The following is a 24,833-nucleotide window of genomic DNA, read 5'->3' as shown; positions in this document are numbered from 1 at the left end:
TGGTGAACAAATCCTCAGGGCATTGTCTGCAACGACGTCACTAGTAAGATGCCGATTTTGGTGCATCGGAATGGCGGCGCCGTACGCCTCTCACCGCAATGGTAGAATACTCATTTCGCCATAATGATTACAGCTGGCGCTACGTCGTTCTGTTCCCCCCCCCCCCTGGTATCCATGTATATTCTCGCAAAGGGAGCAAAGTTGCAACTCCTTTCCTTTCGCCTACTTGCCGAGCGCCATCAAGTGACATAAAATGGCGTCAAATGTTCCACTACGCTGCGGAGAAGCCAACTTCACAGACGCGAAGCCCTGCTATTCGTTTCCTTCACTGCCATATCAACGTCGCAATTCACCGCTTCGCTAACATGCATGAGATGAAATGATTGACGTCACAACATAGCATGGACATGTGGGGCATCACATAACAATGCTGACATGTACCTACGACTCATGCGCAGCATGAATGCCATCGTGACATGAATGAATGGCACGACATTTATGACATCAGATGAATTACATGAGAAGGATAACATGATTGACGTCATGACATCGCATGAACGCCATGCATGCATTCGTGACGTGAATGGCATCATGAGATGGCATAAGTGGCGTAACATGAACATGAATTACATGCATGACGTGGCATGTCATAAATGACAAGAACGACATGAGGCATGATATGTACGAGCACATACGTAGCGGCTTGAGCTAATACACGGCCTGAATGACGTGAGATTAACAATGTGATGAAAATTCAGCGGCGATTTAACGGTAAATGCTAGAGAAATGTGTTAGCATTACGTCACAACTCCTCGAGGTCCCGAATCCATTATTTAAACCACGTTCACCACATTGCAAGGTGTTTGTTGCTCGGGATCTCACGCGACGCACGTCCTGCCTCCTCGAGGATCGAAGTGCACCTGACGGTGGTCCAGAGCAGGCTAGTCAGTTGCATCATTTATACACACCACCTGAGTGAGTGAGTGAGTGAGTGAGTGAGTGAGTGAGTGAGTGAGTGAGTGAGTGAGTGAGTGAGTGAGTGAGTGAGTGAGTGAGTGAGTGAAGAAACGTTATTGCAGGTCCCACGTGACCGGGCTTCGCACACTTCACACACATACACTTTTTTTTTTCCAATTCGACACTCCTAATGCTAACGTATTAAAAGAAGAGGACGGAAAGTACGGCCAGCGCGCATTCAGAAGAAGACGAAGAAGGCATCGCGCGTGTAGCACGTCTCGTGCACTCGCAGCTGACGGCCGCTGAGCATCGAAGCCTTCTTCGCTCCGCTCGTCTCACCGGCAACGCGCCACCATCCCGGCGACGTATAACTCATCTGCGTCCCCTGACCACTAACCCCCCAGTTCGCTAGGAGACTTGCCTGAGGCTCCCCCGGACCTCGGGCTCAGCCCGCGCGCGAGTCTGTTGACGTCCCGTCTATCCTCGACTGCCGGATCGGCCCCGGGGTTACCATGTAAGTCTTAAGATTACGTTCCAGGATTGTAATGTATGCTTCTCAAGCATTTAAATACACAACGGCTTCACGAAAGCTTCGCGTCAAAGAGATTCCAACTTATGCGATGAAACGGCACCTCCTCCCCCCCCCCCCCCCCCCGGAAAGTTCACGCCTTCGCTCCTTCTGCGTCCTCTTCAATTCTTTCAGACACAGGCGGCTGCAGCGAGTATCGGCGAGAGATGGCGCTTCCGTCGTGTTTCCAGGCGCCGTTCGTCAATTCGTCCAGGTTTCCCGCGCCAGTACCCGCCCCTCCGACGCCTGTCACGAAGGTCTACGACGACGTCATCCGCTTCATCAAGCAGGGGAAGATCAAGGAGGTCGGTTGAAATTTAAACGAGTATTGACACGTATTTCCGGAGTCGTGTAAACTCACTTGGCAAGCACACGGAGTTTGAGAAACACTTTTAAGAGGTCTCCTAAGAGAGTAATGTCACGGTAGTAAACAATTATAAGGTCTCTTGAAAGAGTAACGGCATGATATAGATCACTTATGAGATGTCTTAAGAGTGACAGGGTATTAAACGTTCATAAAAGTGTCTTAAGAGAGTAATGACACGATATTAAACATAAACTGCCGTAAAAGAGTCATGCCATGATATTTACACTTATAGGGTGTCTTAAAAGAGTAATGCCATGATATTAGACATTTATAAACGTGTCTTAAGAGTGATACAGGTTGTCTTAAAATAGTAACGACATGATATTGAACATTCATAACGTGTCATAAAAGAGTAATGACATATTTCCCACAGTATATTCTTTCTTTTTTTTTGCCAAGTGAAAAGGCTCAAGTCCTGAAAAAAGAATGAAAGCTTGGCAAGCCCCAGGTAGCGCGCTAAAATAATATATGTTGTGGTTTTCTGCTGCTGCGATGTCATGACGCCGAATATGGTCACCTGGGAAAGGGACATCGCGACGTTTTTGACACTCGGCCCGACTAGCTCGGTCGCCTGCTATGCTGCTTGACATCCACCCTCACGAGGTGCAGCAGATCCAACCGAGCGAGCCGGAGCGAGTGCAAAGATGTCGCAATGTCCTGCTCCCACGTGACCACATTTCTGCTGGGGTTATAGAGGTCAGGAATCCTCATTTAACGCAAAAATTACAAGTATATTATACAATGGCAGGGCTCCTTTAGAATCACGAATACCAATTAAACAAGAGAAACATTACAACATTTTTATGTATGGAAGGGAATCCCAGAACTCAATGAGTAGCTGTGAGAGGGGTTCATATAATTAATACAAATAACAATAAAAGGAGCACTGAAAAGTAGGAGCGGTAAATATTATAGCAAGAAAAGTGGCAGAAAAGCGTCTGATTACTTCAAGTAAGAATTCAAGGAACTTGAAATTGGTATATCAAGGTGGATTTTAATTATATTCTATGAAATGTAAAGATGCTGTTCTAATTCGGTTCTAAGCGGATGAATGACGTTTTCAACTTTGCATTCGTGCATGAAATCGGGGTCTAAGACGCCGAATACTTACCCCCCCCCCCCCCCTCTTCCCTAGAAAGAAAAAAAAATACAGGCGAGCTTCAGAGCGGCCTCAATAATTTCACATCATCATCCGCAGCAGCAGCAGTAGCAGTAGCAGCCTGTTTTATGTCCACTGCAGGACGAAGGCCTCTCCCTGCGATCGATATAATACCTTTTTGAAACTAGTTTCAGTTTCGTTTCTCAGGAAGTGTATGTTCGTGACGTCATGTCGCAGAAGGTTGTCACGTGGGGAGCAAAACATTGTCGCGTTTTTGCATTCGCTCCGTGATCTACGGGGTGTTTTTTTTTTTTTAATTTTTAGCTGCACCAATTTTTTTTTTTAATTGCCTGTGACAGTTAGCACAATTCTGAATCTTGATCTAAATTTCTCGACGAAGGCGGTCGTTACCTCTACGACAAATCGAAATGCTTAAGTGAACAATTAACGTAGTTACGCTAGCTAATTAATTAGTTAATTAATTACCTTACGGCACATACTTCAATCTATACCCATCGTGGGTGTAGTGAGCATGCAAGGCATATCGACTTGGAATGAACTTCCAAGACTACGCTAGCTTCGAGGACGAAATGCATTCGCGTTTGTTACTTTTGTGCTTCAGTGCACACAACAGCGGTTTCTTTAAAAAAAGTCAATGAAACGACAGCACATATCTCGAAACCAGTGCCGTCCTCAGAATTCGATATATATATATCGGGCAAACTGGCTGCCGCCGTAATGATCCTGCAAGAGAACAATGGTTTTCGATAAGAAACAATGGTACTGCGTATTCGTCTGAGCATTGTCGAGTTTGCATTTGCGCCCGACAATTTCGAGAGGAGGAGACGGAGGAGGAGGAGGAGGTCAATAATCTGGGCCAGAACCAAAGAGTCCACTGCGAGAGAGCTGACGGAAGCGTTTCATGTTGCCTCAAGAGATGAACGCATTCGTAAGCGAACCTTCTGTTTCTTTGTTTAGTATACCGGGAAACCATAGGGACCATGCATTGCATGTTGCGGCGACGTAATTCATTATGCTCGTATTTCGCCGACAATTTTGCTTACTACATTTTATTTTTCGTTAATTGTGTGTTGCTCCATTGCGCGTGTGGTGGCCGACTCCTTATATTGACAATTCCGACGGCGATAAAATTTGTTGATAGTTTGCGCTTGTCCGTGTCGATATACCCTCTCGTGCCTGTCTGTCTTTGGGGCTGTTATCTTTTTCTATATATAAGCGTTATGAACCAATTCGCCCAGCAACATGATTTATTTTTGTGTGTGTGTACGTTATATTAAGCCGAAAAAGCCTAAACACCATTCAGAGTCAAGAAAAATTAGACCAACTTGATCACCTTTATTCCTGGCCATGATGAGTAAATTCGCAGATAAAAAAAACAATTAAATGTTATTTGAGTTTTGAGTTGTCATAGTATACCAAGTAATTGCTTCGCTGAGCTATCCGCAACCGGAACTTCGCTCCATGCGTGTCAAAAATGCCATTGTGTCTTCTTCCTTAACGCTTCACGCACTGAAATCGGCATTTTGAGGTAGCAAACTAAGCGTGCACCACCACCACCACCACCGCTAACATCATCATCATCGTCGTCGTCGTCATCATCATCATCATGATCATCATCATCATCATCATCATCATCAGCCTGGTTACGCCCACTGCAGGGCAAAGGCCTCTCCCATACTTCTCCAACATTAACTCGCGTTTGTTCCCTCACCCAATCTGCTCTTTTCTTGTCCCTTAACGTTATACCAATCATTCTTCTTTCCATAGCTAGTTGCGTCGTCCTCAATTTAAGTAGAACCCTTTTCATAAGCCTCCAGATTTCTGCCCCGTACGTGAGTACTGGTAAGACACAGCTGTTATACACTTATCTCTTGAGGGATAATGGCAACTTGCTGCTCATGATCTGAGAATGCCTGCCAAACGCAGCCCTGCCCATTCTTATTCTGATTATTTCAGTCTCATGATCCGGATCCGCGGTCACTACCTGTCCTAAGTAGATGTATTCCCTTACCACTTCCAGTGCCTCGCTACCTATCGTAAACTGCTGCTCTCTTCCGAGACTGTTAAACATTACTTTAGTTTTCTGCAGATTAATTTTTAGACCCACCTTATACTGCTTTGCCTCTCCAGGTCAGTGAGCATGCATTGCTATTGGTCCCCTGAGTTATTAAGCAAGACAATATCATCAGCTAATAGCAAGTTACTAAGGTATTCTCCATTAACTCGTATCCCCCATTCTTAAAAAATAAAGCGTGTGCCAAATACTTGTATATCGGTATTTGTCGGGATCGAACGAATGCATCGCGAAATGCACTCTTCTTGCTAGATAACGAGCTCGTACGCCCGAGCGGTACAACTGGAGGGTGCCTGGCTCGCTTAATTAAGCAAGATCATTCACTTGGTATGGCCATGGCATTGCGCTGTCTAAAAGCACGAAGTCACGGGATCAAATCCTGGTCGCGCATGCACTTCGATGCTGTCCAGAGCGCGGTTGAGATGTACCCTACGGAGAGGCAGTTACTGCGCTACACTTCAGCCCATATTTTCAACCCCCTTCCATTAAGAATCTCGTCTCCATAGGGGGACGAAGTGCAGAAACCCCCTGTGTACGCATACGTGCTTTAGCTGCACGTTGAAAGAACGCCAGGCGGTCAACATTAATCCCGAATCCTCCATCATGCGGCGTACTTCGTAATCATGCCGTAGTTTCGTCACGTGAAAAGAACAGGAATTTAATTAAATTTAAGGCGCCGTCTATATCTCCCGGCAGCCGGGAGAACTTCCGAAACGATTTTCTCCGGGAGCCGCCGTGGTTGCTCAGTGGCTATGGTGTTGGGCTGCTAAGCACGAGGTCGCGGGACCGAATCCCGGCCACGGCGGCCGCATTTCGATGGGGGCGAAATGCGAAAACACCCGTGTATTTAGGTGCACGTTAAGGAACCCCAGGTGGTCGAAATTTCGGGAGTCCCCTACTACGGTGTGCCTCATAACCATAAAGTGTTTTGGCACGTAAAACCCCGTAAGTTTTTTTTTTAATTTTCTCCCGGCTCTCACCTTCTATTGGCTCTAGGAAGTCACGTGACAATCTGCCGGGACAAAAACTGCCTGCAGGTGTGCCCGAGAGCCTACAGGTGAGCCCTAACCTAACCTAACCTTCCGAGAGCCAATAGGAGGTGAGTAGAACACGTTGTGAGGCTAGTTGGTTCATAGCTTTGAAAAGATGAAGCGCCAACAGAGACAGCACACTAAGAAAGAACAATGACAGAACAAGGCGCTAAGAAAGAATAATGACAGGACAAGGCGTCTTGTACTGTCATTGTTCTTTCTCAGTGTGCTGTCTCTCTTGGCGCTTCATCTTTTGAAAGGAAGTGAGTGCCGGGAAACAAAAAAAAAAAATCCGTTTCAGAAAATTCTCCCGGCTTCCGGGAGATGTAGAGACACTGTCTTAACGCATCCATTTTCGATCGGTGTGCACGCGCGCGCGAGCGCAGGCCAAGAACATCGTGCGGACTCAGCATTGGCCCATCGACCACCTGAACCGGGGCGAGCTGTGGCTGAAGCTGTGCCAGGGCCACGTCAAGGTGGGCCCGCCCGACGACTACTACCAGAGCACGGTGAAGGAGTCGCTGGACGGGCAGTGGCCCTCCGGCATGCCGGCCTTCGCGGACCCGATCTTCGACGAGGTCTACCTGCTCTCGGCCGAAGGGCAGCGGCGCGCCGAGCGGGTGCTGTACGTGGTGTCCGTCAACTACCCCTTCATCACCTACTGCCCGATCCTGCACCCGGTCGTCTGCCTGCTCCTCCACTACCTCACCGAGGAACAGGTCTGCGATAAAACCACTTAAACTTCGTAAAGTAGTGCCACGCTTTGAAGAGTGCCGCCTCCTCATCGCGCGCTCTGGCCGAGGCCAACGCCATGTCGCTATTGGCCTAATAACATCACGTGAGCCCTCGCGCCGTGCATCAGCGCCATTTTTGCTCGAGAAGCGCCTACGGAGTGGCGAGGAGCGCATGTTGGCGCCGTTGCTACGCTGGAGCAGTGTAGGGGGCGCCACGGTCGAGGAGGGAGCGTGAAAGAGAGGAGAAACGAGGAGGAGTGAAGGCGGAGGAAGAGAGTGTCGCTACTTTACGAAGTTTAAAGGGGTGGAGACATCAAAATTTTCGTTCATGCGTTTGTTGATTCAAACGTTGCCTCATGCTTCAGGGAGCCCGATACACACAGCGGGATTCATATATATCCGATAAATAATTTAATAGCATTATTATACCGAGCGATTTCGGTTTCGGTTTCTGGGCTCCGGGGGGGGGGGGTGCAATGACGTCACAGAGGAGGCAACGCAACACGGCTTGGTCACGTGGGCCACAAAAAATAGTGACGTAAAACAATGCTGCGTCGTCTGCTCGCGCGTACGCGTGCTCTCCCAGCAGAGGTAAACAACTGGCGATTCGAAGGGCATGTCGCGATTATTATAATTGTTGCGCAGAGCGACAACAACGGCAAGAAAATATTGCGGCTTGTGAGAGTTGGTGATTCATTCCGAAGCGCCGTAAGCTTTAGCTTTGAAGTGAACCGGAAAAGGCCTAGCGACGATATCGGCGGCGCCGAACGATCAGAGGCGGTGAGGCTGCCGTCGGTGCCAGAGTGACCACTCCTTGGTCGCTGATTGGCCGCTTCGCCGTACGGCTGCCGCACAAATGGGTCCCGGGCCCGTCCTCTCTACGGCGAGGAAATCTCGCCGTTCGCGAGCAAAGCCGCCGTCACACGGGGGCCCGCGAACGGCAAACGGCGTGCGGCGAGTCTCAGTGCCGGTAACGTGGACGGGCCCTCACATTGAAAGCCAAGCGAACGAGAGACCGCTCTGAGCTGCCGAACTATGCGACTATGCGAGGAGAGAAGCGGACAACACGAACGTTGCATATCCTGGTCCCTTTCGGAGTCGGCCGGCTAGTGTTAGACGCAGTTTGCCGTTCGCGGGCCGCCGTGCGGCGTTCGTGTTGTCCACTTCTCTCCTCTTGTGTCCGTGTCTGCACGCCTTACCCCTTCTTTGCATTAAGAAAGGATTTCTATATGCCTGTAGCTCGGTCATTGTGAAGGCTATGCTCGGTCGCTCGGCTCAGCAGGCTCCGTAATCGGCATTTCATCGCTACTCATCATACGTTACGTATTTGTGCTAGCGTGCTATGACGTCAATATTTTCGTTCCTCCTCTGTGACGTCATAACTGCCGCGCTAGCGATGGGTCTCGACCACGAGAAGGAGTTTTTAATGACTTTTTGGAGCTGAATTACAATTATTTTGAAATGTTTGCAGCGTCCAATACCTCGTTCTGGGTGTCCTTGCATACGGAAGCAGCCTACAACATGCTTTTTATAGCCTCAAAATTTGGTGTCCCAACCCCTTTAAGGGGCTTTACTCTGCGACTCTCTCTCTCTCTCTCACACTCTCCCGAAGACCTTGTTTCGTGGCGATGACAATTTTTTTACTGGACGCTCGAGGGAGCGTTCCGGCAGACGTCGTGCGGTCCCCGTTATACAGACTGCGCATGCGCGGCTCGCGAGGAGAGTTGTGTCGCATTCCACTGGGCCAATCGGAGCACTCGAAAGCGTCTCCAAAGTGCCGTCTCGAGAGTAGCTGCGGTCCTGTGGGCGAAGAGGAGCAGGAGCACTGCTATCCCAGTGGCGGAGCAGGAGCAGTTTGGTGACGCCGGGAGCAGTCCGACTATAGCTCCCGCGCGAAAAAAGCGCAGTTGAGAAAGAAGTCACGTGACGCAAACGCGTCGTATCCTTTTAGTTCGCTTGCGTTTCCGTCGTTTTGCTTTCAGCGTGCGGCAGCAATGGCGGCTCGAAGTTCGCCTGAGATTCAGCGTGGATTTAGCGTCGTCACGTGATACACCTTCGCCCTTGCAACTGCTCTCCGAGCACGCGGAACGTTTTAACAGGGGAAGCAAGCAGTCGCAACTCTTCGTTGCGCTAAGTACTGCTCTGCTCCTCTTTTTTCTTTTTTTAATGCGAGGGTAAATGCCTCAGGGCATGCAGGGGTATGGGATGGGGGTGAATAAGGATGATTAAATGAATGAAAAAAAGATTTGCGGTTCTGATGAAGTCCAAGAGGGATCGATGATGTGGCCCCTGCGTCCACGCAGTGTAATCGCTCGGATTATGCGGCGAAAGTCCCGCTGCTGCGAGGTGCCGGAGCCTCGTCAGCTTCAATGCAGGACAAACGCTGCATTGAAAGGTCCTTTGTCCGAGCTCCTGTTCGGCCAATGCAATGCGCCATTAGAGCGTGTCCAGAGACGCTGAGTGCGTTTGGCTAAGAAACCGACGAAGCCAAGCGGACGTGCCGTCACGCCTCACTCAATCAACTCGGCAGTGGAACCTACCCAGGGCGACATCCTGTCATTCACTGCTGGCATGAGAACGTTCGGAATGGCATACTCTTGTGAAGGTTTTCTTTAAGCCGCGACCTTCACAACCCCCGCGTGTGAAATGTGGGGACTGCGCTTTGCCGGAAATCCATGAGTATGGTGATTCGTGGTGCAAAGTCGGACGAGATAACGATTATTTATTACTTCGTCGGCTTGTGCAATTCGTTTACGAAAAAAAAAAGAATTATCGTAGGCGAGATCAGCTGACCTTTGATTCAAGACTGACGCGAGCGGTCTGCTCCGTGCCTCTCCTTGACTATTAGTCCAGTTTTGTGCTGTAACGTTCCAACACTAATCTATTTCCTGGACATCGCGTCGGTACGCGAACGTTGACACCGTGTCTGCACGTATGCACAGCACGTGCCTTTAAAGCTGGCTTCTCCCCATAAAGGATACTTGTGCGGAGAAGCCGGCTTCTTGGATTATTTTTTTTTTGGGGGGGGGGGGGGGGGGGGAGATGAGGACACGTTGGAAATGCAGGCTGCGCGTGTTCGTAATGCAACAGAGAAGATCACGTTGACGACGGTAAGTTTAGTCTTCATAAACAAGCCGTAACAACAAAGGCTCTGCATCAGGGATTGAGCGTTGACCATGCAGTTTCTGAGGCTGGTGCATGGTCTAAAAAGCGCACAAAATGAACTTGAGCTGGTAAGGTATTATATCCCTAGCTCGATATTCATTCGCTTGTTGGAAAAGGTTGGTTATATTTTTAGAGAAAATTTAAGGGCAAACTTACCAATTTCCACCTTCGCGCCCTCGGCCCCGGTACGTCAGTGTGACGTCACTAATTTAACCACAGTATATCTCATTCTCGTATTTGGACTGTTTTGGAACAGAAGATTGCCTAAATCTGTAGATCATGTCGAGCCTCCGATTCCGTTAGAATGCATACTCGTAGTCCTTCGCTAACCGATAAGCGATTAACTAGAACTTCCAAAATCCTTGACGTCACAACAGCCCCAAGCTGGTGCTCGGAAGTTCAGCGCTTCGCGACAACACACACTTTTTTTATGTTACTTTTTCTCTGGCTTACCAAGCCAGAGCGGCCACTTTGCTTTTGCAGAAGCGTAATTTAGTGATACGGCTTACCTAAATATTCTTTCGTGTCACTTTAAATCGCGAGAAGCTGGGCATTTTTCTGCTAAAAGAAGTGCACACTTGGCACCTTCTTGTGGACGCTTCACGAACCAATTGCGCACCGAGACAGACGTTCTCAATCAGGCAGACGTCTCAAAGCATGTGCGTCTTTTTTTTCTGTTTTTCCACTACGTAGACGTACCAGTGCGCATGCGTCGTACCTCAGAAAGCATCGAAGGCAACATATAGTACGCCACTTAAGCCAAATATGGCAGACGTATTAGGCATCTCAAAGTATGTTACTTTTTTTTCCTTCTTACTGCGCAGACGTACGAGTGCGCATGCGCCCTCATCGAAGGCACCATAGTGCGCCACCTGAGCCAAACGCGGCTCATGTACGACACGTCGGCCCACACGCTCATGAAGCTGACCAAGAACCTAGCGGTAGGTGGAGCCTGCTTCGCTACTGCGCTAACAAGTGACGTCTAACGTACGTCTTCTTCGAATACGGCCATCTTGTGTCTCGTGCCCATTCGCGAGTGCGCCCTCCTCGTTGCCCTAACGTTTCAAGAAAGTGCACGCTGCGAAGAGGGCTGGAAGATCTACGAACGTGCGGCATCGTCCCCGAACGACAGACGAATTAACGGAAGTCTTCATACATCGACCACAGTGACGATGCCGCTTTTTTTTTCACCTCACTTAAGCTGCGCGCCAACGTCTGTCAGCTGCAAAATGTAGGCTACAGTGTAGGATTTTGAAGCCTATGCGGTTCAACTAGTATGTCTGAATAACTAACAGTTGTTTCACAAGACGTCGTAGTCTGCAACAACATAGTGTTTCCTCTTTTCTTTTCTTTTTTGTTTCTTTAATTCCTGCCATATAACGGCCAAACCGATAATGAGAGAGGGGTCGCTTAGAAGGCGCCACTTTATCGGTAGTTTGACACAACTTCCTCCATGTGCGGAATCAAAGCCGTAGAAGTGTTAAGCAAAAACTGTAGTCGTTTGCAATAAAGCGGGTGGGGGGTGGGGGGTAAAGCTACGATACACACGCGCTGAAGCACTGTTTTACAGGACTTAAGCGTGCGTACTAAAGGCTCCCTAATTTGTACGAGAACGTGGCTCCACCGCATCGAACACTGGCCTCCTATGCTTACACTTGCAGTGACTGGGCAGGCACTAAATATAAATTCAGGAGGCTATACGACTCTCAACGCAACTCCGTCACTTATCGCATGCGCAGAAGAAGACGTACAACAAGCTGCTGCGCAAGGTGCAGCAGGAGGAGGACCTGGAGAAAGTATTCCTCACGTGGCAGCTGTGGATCTTCCGCGGGCTTCCCTTCTACCACCTGGTACGTAACATAGCTATACGATGCTGCAGCGAACGTTGAGCAAAAAAAGCAAAGTTGTGCAGGAACCGTCGACAAATTTTTTTTTCAGTGTAAGCGAATAGCCGAAGGCTTCCGGAAAGCTGTTATCTGAGATACCTAGGTAGCGTTTGTCGTTTCATTGCGTAATTCCGTAGTGAATGTCGCTGTTAACCAGCATATGTTCGTAGCGGTGGTGGCTGCACGTATATGCTGATTCATCACATGTGCGTTGTCGCCAGCGACGCGAGCGCCGACGTGAAAGGCGACTGCCACCAGGTGGTGTTGCTGCCACCCGCCTCTCCCGCAGCCGTCATAGTTGGAGAGGGAGACGCGGAGGAGGGGAGCGCTGTCCTTCCCGGGCGCTCCACCACAGTATTCAAACCTTCGGACGTAGCAAAGCTCTCGCGCGACAGCAGCACGCGGCGTCTCGAAGACCTGTACGAACGCTTTTCTGAGAAGTTGACGACAAGTGTTTTCGTTTCTCCCTCCGAACGCGAGCCCTAACATGCAGATTATGGTGGATTACGTACGCGAGGTTTCCTTCGTGATAAGCAGTGTTATCGACACAACACGGCGGAAAGCGCTTCTCACTTGATTTTTTTTTTTTCGTTTTTTTTTTTTCGGGCTTCAGGTGCGGACCATGGACTGCTTCCTGATCGAGGGCGTGAGAGCGTTGTACCGCGCAGCCATGGCCATCCTCATCCTCTTCGTCCAGGACCACTCGAGTGAGCCACAGCCACGTGCCTATAGACCATACAGACCAGGGTGGGGAGGGGGATGTATTCTGTAAGTGTCCATTTGGTCTGCTGCTGAAGTTCTGATTGGCTGGGCTGGGGTAAGCGTGAGAAGGAGACATGCACGCCCAGCCAATCATCACTTCAGCAGCAGATGAAATGAACATGTCCATTAGGCGGACACTTACATAATGCCATCCTCCACCTCCAACCCATCCAGAAAGACTTAGCTCACACTGTTGACCTCTTCCTTTTAAGTATGCTGACATGGGGGCTGTTGTGGTTACGATTTTTCTTTAAGATACACCATCGGAACCTTACCTATATACAAATGTGCCGCGAATAATCTCGCGCTCTTTTTTGTTTTCCTCTTGCAGGCGAATATCCCAACGAGTCGATGTTCGCCCGAATGTTTGGAGGAAAGAAGAGCAAAAGCAAGGGTGAGGGTTCCAATGGCCTACAAGTGAAAAGCATGCAAGTGTACACTAACGGAGCCATTCGCATTCCAACACGTACCCTTAGGTGCTCATAAAATGACCAAACACTTTTAAAATCATCAACGTGTGCCCTAAAGAGAATAATTCAAAGTTAATAAACGAATCTTTTTCACTGACTATCTGAATATGGCGTTCTTGTAGTGGATGTAATGTCCACCTCTACAGGTGCGTGACCAGGCCGAAGCGCGATATATGATAGGTGCTTCCGATTTTGAAAGATTGCTCGATTTAAAATCAGTCTGTAATACCGGATGTTGTTACTTTAATGTGAACATTTTTTTAATTGCTTGTGGGATCGAGGCAGCACCTAATCTGATCTTTAAGCTAGATATTACTCTTAAAAAATTAAATTCTGGGGTTTCGCGTTCCAAAACAGATCTGGTTTTGAGGAACGCCGTTGTGGGGCCTCCGGATTAATTTTGACAACCTGCCCTTCTTTAACGGGCGCAGTAATTACTGGAAGAGGTGGACATCACTTGCCCCTGAAATCGTAATTCATAATTGAATAATTAACAAAATTTTTCTGATTACCTCATAAATAACTTACTTTAGGGCGCATTTTGAGATTTACAAGTGCGAGCCAGTGAGTTCTCAAGAACTCGCTGGATCAATGCCGTCAAAATGGCGCTAAACCTTTATCTTACATTTTAACCAAAAGGCCTTTTTCTGCACTGCAGAAAAAAAAAAAGAACTGGCACAATAATGCCTTTCGCCGCGTTGGCCTATAGTAAGTTGTTATCAGTAAAAATTGGCTACATTTTTTTCTAAGAGAGCCAAACACTAAACTTAGTCAGTTTTGAAAATTTATGAGCCGTGGCTCCACAAGTACGAAAAAAAAAAAATTCGTGACGCCACAATGACGCATACCGGTGCTGGGATTATGTCGCGAAAGTTTAGAAAAAAAACGGAACTACGGCTTTCGTGTTCTCTAATAATCATATTGTTACCTCGAAATAACGAAAATGTGGTGTATGAAAGAATACTTTATCAGGGTAAGCTGATTTATTGCTTCTCTGTAGTTTCGATTGGTTCGTTCAATGGCGTTTAACGACCCTCAGCAACTCTGGGGATGCTAAAGGCGTCGCATTGGAGGGCTACGGGTTAATTTTGACCACCCGTCCTTTTTTAACTGGCACTTAAACATAAGTACGCGAGGAGGGTTTTTTTTTTTTTTTTCAATTTCACCCCCCACCGGTATAACGCGGTCGGGAATCAAACTTTCAACCTCAAACACAGAAACACCTTGTATCCACTGAGCTAAGTTTTTTTTTAATATATTTATTCTATTGAGCAATCTCGACGGGTGTTTCTTTCAGTGTTCCTTTAACCCCTTCTAAGTGCCGTGACAAACTCCTAAAAAATAATTTAGAATTGCGCAATTTTCTCAGGACCTGCTTATTTAGAGCGACTTTCTTTCTCTAAATCTTCTTGCGAAATTTTTGGCAATTTTTTTTTACAGTAATTGCTCAAAATTCACGACGAGTGAACTTGTCATCGGCACCAGACGACGCTAGTTATGATGACGAGTTACTTCGTCATCGGCAGTTGAGGCTCTGTTAAGACTCTGCTAACAGTTAAATAAATCACCCTGTGTAATATAATAAGTCCGCCACACTGCAACTTGCAAATCCCTGATTCCGTATTTACCTTGCCACCCATGGCAGCTCCCGGTCCCTCGGGTGAAGGTGGGCTGGACGCGGCCGCCGCCTTCCTGGACCGGATCATATTGTACCTCAGGGACTTGCCGTACAATGTGGACAGTTTCCTCAAGACTGCCTACGGCATACAGGTGCGCACGGGCAGTGGTCACGTGATGAGAGTAGTCACGAATAGGGAGTACTCACGTGATGTGCGATCCCGCCGTATTGTTGTCCTCTCCTGCAGCATCCATGGTGCTTGTAGAGATAAGCCGATCGAGATAACGCTCGGTTTTTCACCGTACCGGCACTATGTGGCGGCCTTGATGACGTCAGTGATAGTACTCCCCTATAGGGAGTAGTCACGTGAAGTCACGCACGCCATACTGTTGTCCTCTCTGCAACATACACGGTACTGCTGGAGATAAGCAGATCAGGATAACGCTGGGCTTTTTCCCCTGTGCTGGCTGTACAGCGCCTACGGAGGCCTCGATGACGTCCGTGGTCATACTCCCCTATAGGGAGTAGTCACGTGATGTCACGCCCGCCATCTTGTCTGGAGAAATGCGAATCGAGTTGACGCGCTGCTTTTCACCGCATGTACAGCACTATGGCGACATTAATGACGCCATCGACACTCGTTGAGAGAGTTATTTCGCCCGCCGAACAGCATTACAAGACGGGACGTTTAAAGAAAAAGAAGACAACGTTGACTACATATCGACCGAATTTTCTTTGTAATGAAGAGCGTAGAATACATAACGGGCGATATCCAACATGCTTTGCAATGCCTTTGCAATGCCAAGAAACAGCATCCTGATAGCTGTGCGCGCAAATTCGGAAAGAAGGTAAATGGTCATTTTTTTATCTTTTTCTTTTCGAATTCCGTCTCATTGTCAGATTTGTCATCTTTTAAGTCGTAATTTAGCTCACAGTGAGACTACGTGCTATAGCTCTGACGGCTCACGTCATCAGATGCCATGATTGGCTAACGCCCGTTCAACATTTGTGTACTGGATAGATCTGACATCCGCGCCTTTCTTTAGCGTTGTATAGCACGCCGCCTTCCCAGTTGCGGAGGCGGTCCCTTCTTCTACGAATATCTAATGACAATGATTAGGCGCCCCTGCTTTAGCCTTCATTAGTCTCCAGCTATAGCGCTCGGCTTCTCGTGTTTACTGGATAGCGATGACGTCATCTCGTTTAAAGCCCCTCCATCCACGCGCCACCGCCTCGTTTTCTTCAAGGATAGCGTGATATCAGCAGGGCATAGCACAAATATAAATGAGAGAAAATCCGAGCGAACCCAGCAGTAGGAAGCTAAATTGTTTTCAGTAGAGACCAGCGGTTTTACGTACACATGGATAAAGAAGGAAAAGGAAGAAAAGCCGATTGTTTCCACTTTATCACCAGGAGGCGCAACTTCCACAAACGAATACGGAAGATGGTCCACCAGTCGGCACTCGATATAAGCAAGAGACGTTTAGAGTATTGGTGAAAAAACAACAACAAGAGATTGATACGTACAGAACCGTTACAGGCATAGGTAGCGTTACAAGGTAGATTCTTGAGAGAATTCTTGAGGAAAAAGGAAAAGATAAAGCAGATGTACGCAAAAATGCTTGAATGAAATGCGTACCTGATTAAATCAAACAGCCTAGGTGACTATTTGTCACCGCCCCGTTACAAGAGGGGATGCCAATAAATCATCATCAACAATACTACGACTGCGACTTCTCGAAAGGAGATTACTCGCTCACAGTTGCGAGTGTTCACTGTAACGAAAACTGCGTAAAACAGTCTTATATTTCGCCAGGTATCGCGTCGCTGCTTGTCGGTGCAGACGAAATGTTTCTTTCTTTTTTTTTCTTTAACTTTACTCTTTCGTGACTTGGAAAACGGGAAACTGTCGCCAGTGAGCTACGCTGATTCAGCATGGGCTCCAAGAAACTGAAAGCGCGGACTGTTTCTCTCTCTCTCTCTTCTTTTTTTTTTGTAGCCTGTCGCTATAAAATCTATAAAAGGACAAGCTTGTGGGGAACTGTGCCCTTAGCACGTGATAGACAAGTGGTAATTGGAGGAGAGCATGGAGGAGAGCAGGGCAGACAGCGGGGGGCGAGGGTCGATCGTAGCGAAGGCATCGAGAGCTATTACCACGAGCCCAAGCAATGGCTCAAAAGGTCCGGCAGCCTGATAGGGCCTTTGCCCAAGAGTCATCGTGCAGATGGGTCCTTAAAGAAGGAGGGGCCGCCTCAGATGACGTTTCCTTGCCGAGGCTATATAGGCGTCTGCATCGTAAAATAATTTGCACCCTTTCAAGTGAATAGGGGTGTAAGTCTGTCTATAACTTAACATCCTTGCATCAAAAGCCGGTGTAAGGGTGCGAGTTAGATAGATTTACACTTCTTTTTCATTTTGAAGGGCGTAAATTATTATGACGATCACGCTCCCCCCAAGTCTTTTGCTTCCACTGCCGGACTTTACTCGGTGTAATAACACATTGTAGAAGAGCTCTCCATTTATGTGTCCTCTTCACTGCCACGGAAAAGTTCAGAAGGTATAGATGTTCGTGCCATTTGGCAAATCGCCTACAAAATGAAAAAGAATGCGCGATACGCAGTATTTAGCACATAGTATTTTTCTTGCATGTTTGAGGCGCCTTCCATGCTTTTTCTTCTTTTTACGTCATTTTAAGCTTTGCGTGCAGTGATTTATCGCGATCTACTTTCATGGAGCTGGGGATAGAGTGGGGCTTGCCTTGCGCATGCGCCGTGGTCCACTGATGTGGAAGGTTTGCATCGAGTTGGTTGTACGTTAGTTCCGTCGTTCTCGTTCTGTTCTTTCAGTCCTGCGCGTATATCTCGCTATATCTTGACTGTTTCACCGAAGAGTGAACCGCGAATATAGGAAACGTTGGGCCTGATTTCCGTGCACGTGCGCGCGCAGGGCGTCAGCGCGAAGGTGCTCAACGATCAGTTGCTCAAGTCCGAGGCGTACGTGCGCGGACACCCGGGCAAGCGACTGCTGGGATCGCCCTCGGAGACCGGCGCCTCGGCCAGCCGCCTCGAGGTCACCTCGTCTTTACTGCCCATCAAGAAAAGCAGATACGGCACCTCGACCTCCGTACCGGTCGGCATAGCCCAGCTTACCAACTTCCACTCGGAGATTCTCAGCCGCGACCAGGTGCGGGCGCGCGACGACGTACAGGGCGGTTCACTGCGAAGGAGCGGAGCCAGACGGCTTTGAAGCTATACAGTAACTGCAGAAGTGCGAACACTCACTTAGCTGGTACCAGCAGCTGCGGAGTACAAGTCGACGTATACATATAGAATGGGAACGCTCCGTTTTGGCATCACGGCAGACGTGCAAAGCTCATGTGCTGGTACCAGCTGCTGCGGAGTACAAGTTGAGCCATGGGGTATAAATGTGAAACGCTCGGTCGACATTCCATGATGGCAGAAGTGTACGCGTTCAGTGATCACGTGCTGGTACCAGCTGCTGCTGAGTACAAGTCGACGTGCTGCAGAAGTAGGAGCTCAGTGCTCACATAGCTGATACCAGAACCTGCGAAGTAAAGGTCGACCCACGGGGCACAAATAGGAAATGCCCGGTCGGCATTCAATTACAGCAGAAGTATACGCTTTCAATGCTTACATAGCTGGTACCAGCAGCTGCGGAGTACAAGTCGAACAGTGTGGCCCTGTATATAACAGCGCCCAGTCGGCATTCAAGCAATGGTGGCTGCAGGAGAACGAGTCACTCGCTGGTGCCAGTGGGTACAGACTATAAGGCGATGTATATACGATGGTCCGGTATAAAAGAGAGACTGGTTGGGAATTCAAGCTTTAACAAATGCAGAAGCGCTAGCTCAGTGCTACTTAGCTCATTTACTATAGCTGTGTACGGCGCAAAAGGCGACATGCAGGGTGGTCTAGTATGAAAAGTGCGCTTGGCTGGCATTCAAGCAACGACGTACGCAGAAGGTACGAGTTTAATCACCTGGCACTTGGAAATGTGGCAGGCAAGGCGACATACAATGTAGCCTAGTATACGTGAACGGCCAGTCATTGTAGAAACAATGATCGCTGCATAAGTACTAGATCAGTGTTCACTTGCAGTGAACAGTTTTTCGCAAGTTTTTCTCAAGTTTTTTCCAAGATTTTGGGGACACTATAATTCATGACGTTACATTCAGCGCTATGCTCCGCAATTAAGTGGCAGCCATTCTGGAGTCAATTACACCCGGCAACTATATTTGCGCCACGAAAATAAAGCTAGGGGGCGCGCGGCTGTATTGCTTTCTTCACGTCCATTTCCTGTCCGGCTTCAGTCGATTAATAATGTAAGCGCACGCCTGCACTGTGAAGGTTATCTACAAGAACATCATCTATGGCACGTAATACGATCTTGCCAAGGCATCTGCACACACGTTAGCCAACTGATGCTTGCTGAAAATTAAATCGTGTAAGTGATCAATCCACAATGCCAGCCGACACGGCGAGCGCGCGCAAATGTACGATCGGTCGAAATGGCCGCCGTCTCGTATCGCGATGTTGTAACCCGAGCTCGCGTGGCGCATGAAAAAAAAAAAGCTGTTATATTCGCATAAAGCTGCTACCGAAGAGGCTCGCGATACCACGTTCAGATCTCTCGTGCCCAAAGCGCCACTGAGGCAGGTGCTTTTGTTCGTGAATCGCCTCTTGAGCTGCACGTTGACGAACTCCCTTCGCCGGGCTATATATTATGCGCCTTGGTGGAGCCATCCGTAGACTGCGGCGCGATATCCTTGAGCCATCTAGCATGTTCTTGGCGAAGGATGGCCGTTGCCTCCGAGATTTTGGTGCCCATCTTTGCGTCTCTTTCCGCTGTAGTAATCTCTTTGCTCACTTCCACATATGGCTCCAAGAGGCTGCAGGCAATATGCCACAATTCAGTGCAAATAATGGCGTAAGTAAAATAACAGTAGTCCCGCACCATGTAAACTGTTAACTTGATGCGAAGAAAGTTCAGAATTGGAGAAGATTTCGGAGGCGCATATGACACACAAGAGACTTCAGACAAAACGCTTCACGAACCAGTTTAAAGAATAAGTACAAAACTTTTCTATCGCAAGTAGTGACGCTGATGGGAGGAGTGATACTGCTTTAAGTCGCACCTGCAATCTGACTATATATGGCTTATCCAATGAACACGCATTCTGTCGGCGCCCGCTTTAATTGTTGGCCTTTGCGCAGATGTGCGTCTTGTGGACCTGGCTGCCGGCGCGCATCACGATGTTGCAGCCTGAGCTCGTCTACTCGACCAACGAGCACGGCAGCAGCCTGACCAACTTCTACGTGCACTCGGACACCTGGGAGCCCACGGTGTTGGTGGTGCTGACGACGCGCGGGGAGCGCTTCGGCGCCTACTGCTCCACCCGGTGGCAGGAGCGCAAGCAGACCTACTTCGGCACGGGCGAGACGTTCCTCTTCACCTTCTCGCCGGAGGCCAAGCGCTTCGCCTGGGTCGGCGTCGGCTCGTCACGCGACGTGCCGCACTCCGCCAAGCTGTTCATGTCCGCCAACCAGACCATGATCCTCGTCGGCGGAGGGTACGTGTCTGGCCTCGCCCGTTTCACTCAGCACGCCTAAACACTCTAAAAAAATTTACACCCTTAAGGGTGATTTAAGGGTGTTTCCTTGTCGCACTGTAACACCCTTACCGTCAGGGCCCTAAAAATTTATGGAGAACAACAGCGGAGCTCTGACGAGACGTGCGATGACAAAGGACGTAGTTGAAAACTATGTAATCATTCTGACAGCCTTGGGCGCACAGAAATATCCGACAAGAGGATTTCACAGAGATGGGAAACTCTCCTGTAGGATATTTATATGCGCCCAAGGCTGTCAGAATGATTACATAGTTTTCAACTACGTCTTTTGTTATCGCACGTCTCGTTAGAGCTCCGCTGTCGTCCTCTATAAATTTTTGTAAGGCCCTAACGGTAAAAGTGTTACAGTGCGACAAGGAAACACCCTTAAGGGTGTAAATGTTTAGAGTACATGGTGTAAAAATGTTTACACCCTTCAGAGGGTTTTCTTGTCGCACTGGTAACACCCTTACCATTAGGGCCTTACAAAAATTTAGAGGAAGACAACGGAGCTCTAACTAGACGTGTGATGACAAAACACGTAGTTGGACACTCTGACAGCCTTGGGCGTACACGAATATCCGACAAGAGCATATTTCACAGTGAGAGATATGAAACTCGCCTGTGGGATATTTCTGTGTGCCCAAGGCTGTCAGAATGATTACATACGCTCTAAAAATGTGTACACCCTTTGGGGACATCTTGTCCCCAACCAATAATCGCCATCTGCCTTGCTGCAGCGTTTCCTCTCTTGAAAACTCGGAGCTCGCTGCTTTCCTGTAGAGAATGTTATGTCAAGCTGATAACGCGCAAGCCGTTCGTGACTAGGGAGTACCAGGCTTTTCTAGGTATACTTTGTGGCGCAAAATACATTTCTTGAAAAGGGACAGAAGAAAGGAAGACAGTGGAGCGCCAGAAATGACAGTGGAGCGCCAGAAATGACAGTGAAGCGCCAAGAAATGTACTTTGCGCCACAAAGTATACCTAGGAAATCTAAGCACCAACTTGCCCAAGAAGAAGTCCTTTTGGAAGTACCAGGCTCGCAGCGTTAAAGAAACGAAATGCGGGCAAGACAGATGACGATTACTTATTTGGGGACAAAATACAACCCAAAGGGTGTAAACTTTTTTTAGAGTGTAGTTTTCAACTACGTCTTTTGTCATCGCACGTCTTGTTAGTGCTCCTTGTCGTCCTCTATGTAATTTTTTGTAAGGCCCTGACGATAAGGGTGTCACTAGTGTGACGAGAAAACTCTTAAGGGCGTAAACATATTGGGAGTGTATACTACACTCGGAAGACATTAGCACTAAAGGGTGTACAATGAATGAAGCGCCGGCAGCTTGATTTTAAGAGTGCACCCGTTTTGTGCACCACCAAGGTGCATGCATGTACATTGTGTTCACGCCCCCTTTGTGTGCACCAACAAAAGTGCGCCATTTATACACCCTGGAAATGGGGTAGAAGGGATGTAAGGGTGTAAAACGTTACATACACTCTAAAAACAGTTTGCACCCTTTGAAGTGTATATTTGTCCCACAACAATAATCGTCATCTGCCTTGCTTGCGTTTCCTTTCTTGAAAACTCGGCGCTCGCTACTTTCCTGTCGAGAATGCTGCGTCACACTGATAACGCGCGTGCCGTTCGTAACTGGGAAGTACCGGGCTCGCAGCGTTAAAGAAAGGAAACGCGGGCAAGACAGATGACGATTATTGTTGTGGGACAAATACACACCCCAAAGGGTGCAACTGTTTTTAGAGTGTACTCTTAAAACAGTTGCACTCTCTGGGGTGTACATTTGTCCCACAACAATAATCTCCCTTGCTTGGGTTTCCTTTCTTGAAAACGCTGCGCGGCGTTAAAGAAAGGAAATGCGGGCAAGACAGATGACGGTTATCGTTGTGGGACAAGATACGCCCCAAAGGGTGCAATTTTTTCTAAGATTGCATAGTGAAGGGTGTAAAAATGGTGTACCTTGTACACTTTTTGTGCGTTCTAAAGGCTGCACTGCCTATTCATGTATCGACAAATGGAGTGCCGTCAACTCCCTTTCGGAAGTTCGTCTCCATAATTTCAAACAAATCTACGTTTTAGGCGTTATTGCTCAAGACACTCTATATGTGATCATTGAAAAATACGTCATTGTAATGTACCTTCTAAAACATCGTTCTGGTGCTCTGTGAGCACACCCGGCCCTTGCACTATTAAAAAACAATACGCTCTTTAAAAATTTTGCACACTTTGGGGCTTAACTTTCTTGTCACACAACGATAATCGTCATCTATCTTGCGAGTCTTCCTTTCTCTAACTTCCAGGTCACGAACGGCACGCGCATTGACCAGCGTGACATAGCATTCTCAATGGAAAAGTAGCGAGCGCAGAGTTTTCAAGAAAGGAAATCCAAGCAAGGCAGATGACGATTATGGTTGTAGGACAAGATAAATTAAGTTGGACTAGTTGGTGCTGTTATCCGATATTGGTGTTGGGATTATCTTGTCGAGTTGACAAGGCCCAAAGGGTGCAAACTTGTGTAAGATCGCACATCACATGTTAACCTGCTATTCCGGAAAAGGTTAGTAGATAGAGAGTAAGTCTGTCCACAAATGGCGGGGGGGGGGGGGGGGGGGGGGTTTGCCGTCGGTGGATTGACCGGGTTACCGGAGGCATAAACGCTAGTGGCAGTGATGGTGGCGCCACCTCTTTGGCGGAGCTCAACCACACAGAACTGTTAACAGTAACCTAATTTATTCTACTCCGTTGCTGGTGTAATTCTTTTTGGCAACGGTGCAGTCGTGAACACGTCACACTTTAAATATGTTGTTTTTTTTTCGGCAAGGACACTCGTAAAACACGATAACGTGTCCACAAGGCATTGTGTCAAGACGAAGCATCACAAGATGTCACTACCATCGTGCGGTAACCCGGTGTTACACAAATGACATTGTGTGTCATTGTGTGACACGCTAAAGTTTTCTGTTACGTTTACGGACAACTATGGAAGTCTATAGCTGCAGAAAAGCTTACGAAATTTACCAGCCTTGTAAAACTGAGTCAACCACATCGTCACGGGTACTCAACCGGACGTTATTTTGGTTAACCTCCCTGCCTTCTGCTTTTTTCTCTTTCCTCCTACATCGTCACGGCTTTGTGCGCAGGAACGGCATGGGTCTGTACATCGACCAATCCCTGGAGAACGGTCGGAGCGAGCACTGCGACACGTTCGACAACGATCCGCTAGGCCGCACCAGCGACTTCGTCGTCAACATCTTGGAGGTCATCGGCTTTGCCTGACCTCTTATGGTCCGCTGGCCGCGAAGATCGTACCGAACCATCCAGCGTGCTGGGCGGACAATTTGTGAACAATTCGCGCGTCGTCGCTGCACCTCATCGGCGACGACGGCGATTTTTACGCAATTACTGGACGATTAGCCCACACGGCGTTTGTGCAATGTACACTCGGGCGCCGTGTGAGGCCGTTGTTTCCCCATTTTTTTTTTTTTCAGCAGGTGCAGCTCTATGCTGCCAGTGCCAAAGACGTGAACTTATACGCTGGTAGTGTTATGTCATCTTCACTGCTCCGCGAAGATAACATTGTATAGGGTTATTTTATTTTGTTTCGGATATTATTTATTGTATATATACCGTATGTCTGTGCTTGCCATATGCGCGTACATCCCAGATACAGTGCGAGCAGACGAACACGTTCGGTGTGCCACGTGTTACATGCTACCCGCGGGGACGATCTCGCGATGTCGTCGTTCTGCTGTAATCGTCGACGTGCAAGTTTTTTTTTCCGCAATCTTCTATACAAGAAAGTTCGTATCGTTACAAAACTGCCGAGTTCATTGCAAATTACACGTCAACTTGCGCCTCGCTCGCGAGGTCGTGATGACGTCACTGTTGCGTCAATTCGGGTGTGCAGTTGCGCATGCGCGCTGTGCGCCACAGCGCGTTTTTGGCAATAGCGTTGTATACGCTCGCTCCTGCTCGCGTCTGGTATGATAGCTTTCATGTGACGTCGCGGTCGCAGCTCTCACCCCAAACATGGTGGCCACGATGACGTCAAGGCACCGTGTTTTTGACGCGACTGTTTTTCACCGGTTTATCACTGCCATCGCTTTGTCGTTCGGTGCAAGACGCGCCTGTCGTACTGTCATGTTTCTTGCTTGCGCCGCTTCTCGACATGCTATAAAATAGTGCCCCCCCCCCCCTCAAAAAAAAAAAATAACATCACGACCATGATGACGTCTGCTGCGCAAACTCGGTCGAGTGGCCGGCTGTGGACTGCGATAGCGTTTGCAGCTGCTGCATCGCGGTAGCTGCTAGGCTCCACTCGTGCGTGGTCTCATTGCTGCGTCGGCCTATGCGTTGGTCTGCGAAAAACGGCGGCCAAATCGGCTGAGGCAAGGGTGCTTCAAACTGTACAAGAACTGCACGTTCCAAACTTCTTGACA

The 24,833-nt window shown here is 48.4% G+C and overlaps 1 protein-coding gene across 1 annotated transcript; it reads left to right on the top strand.

Moving 5' to 3' along the window:
• The first annotated feature begins 1,671 nt into the window (after positions 1–1,671).
• On the top strand, positions 1,672–24,364 carry LOC126533582 (GTPase-activating protein skywalker-like). The gene is made up of 10 exons (XM_050180746.2): positions 1,672–1,830; positions 6,504–6,836; positions 10,841–10,957; positions 11,756–11,866; positions 12,516–12,609; positions 12,996–13,058; positions 14,780–14,904; positions 17,699–17,935; positions 19,987–20,342; positions 23,535–24,364. The coding sequence occupies exons 1-10, from the start codon at positions 1,693–1,695 to the stop codon at positions 23,668–23,670; spliced, it is 1,710 nt and encodes a 569-aa protein (XP_050036703.1). The 5' UTR covers positions 1,672–1,692; the 3' UTR covers positions 23,671–24,364.
• The last annotated feature ends 469 nt before the right edge of the window (positions 24,365–24,833 follow it).

This window comes from Dermacentor andersoni, chromosome 7, assembly GCF_023375885.2.
Source record: "Dermacentor andersoni chromosome 7, qqDerAnde1_hic_scaffold, whole genome shotgun sequence".
In the NCBI taxonomy this organism is placed as follows: Eukaryota; Metazoa; Arthropoda; class Arachnida; order Ixodida; family Ixodidae; genus Dermacentor; species Dermacentor andersoni.
The sequence above is the reverse complement of the archived record's forward strand: the minus strand, read 5'-3'. Positions and strand labels throughout refer to the sequence as shown.

Excerpts from the sequence above, each read along its gene's own strand:
- LOC126533582 (XM_050180746.2), top strand. The coding sequence starts at position 1,693 with ATGGCGCTTCCGTCGTGTTTCCAGGCGCCGTTCGTCAATTCGTCCAGG. Across the intron at positions 10,958-11,755 it reads AGCTGACCAAGAACCTAGCG|AAGAAGACGTACAACAAGCT; the intron begins GTAGGTGGAGCC and ends TCGCATGCGCAG. Across the intron at positions 20,343-23,534 it reads ATGATCCTCGTCGGCGGAGG|GAACGGCATGGGTCTGTACA; the intron begins GTACGTGTCTGG and ends CTTTGTGCGCAG.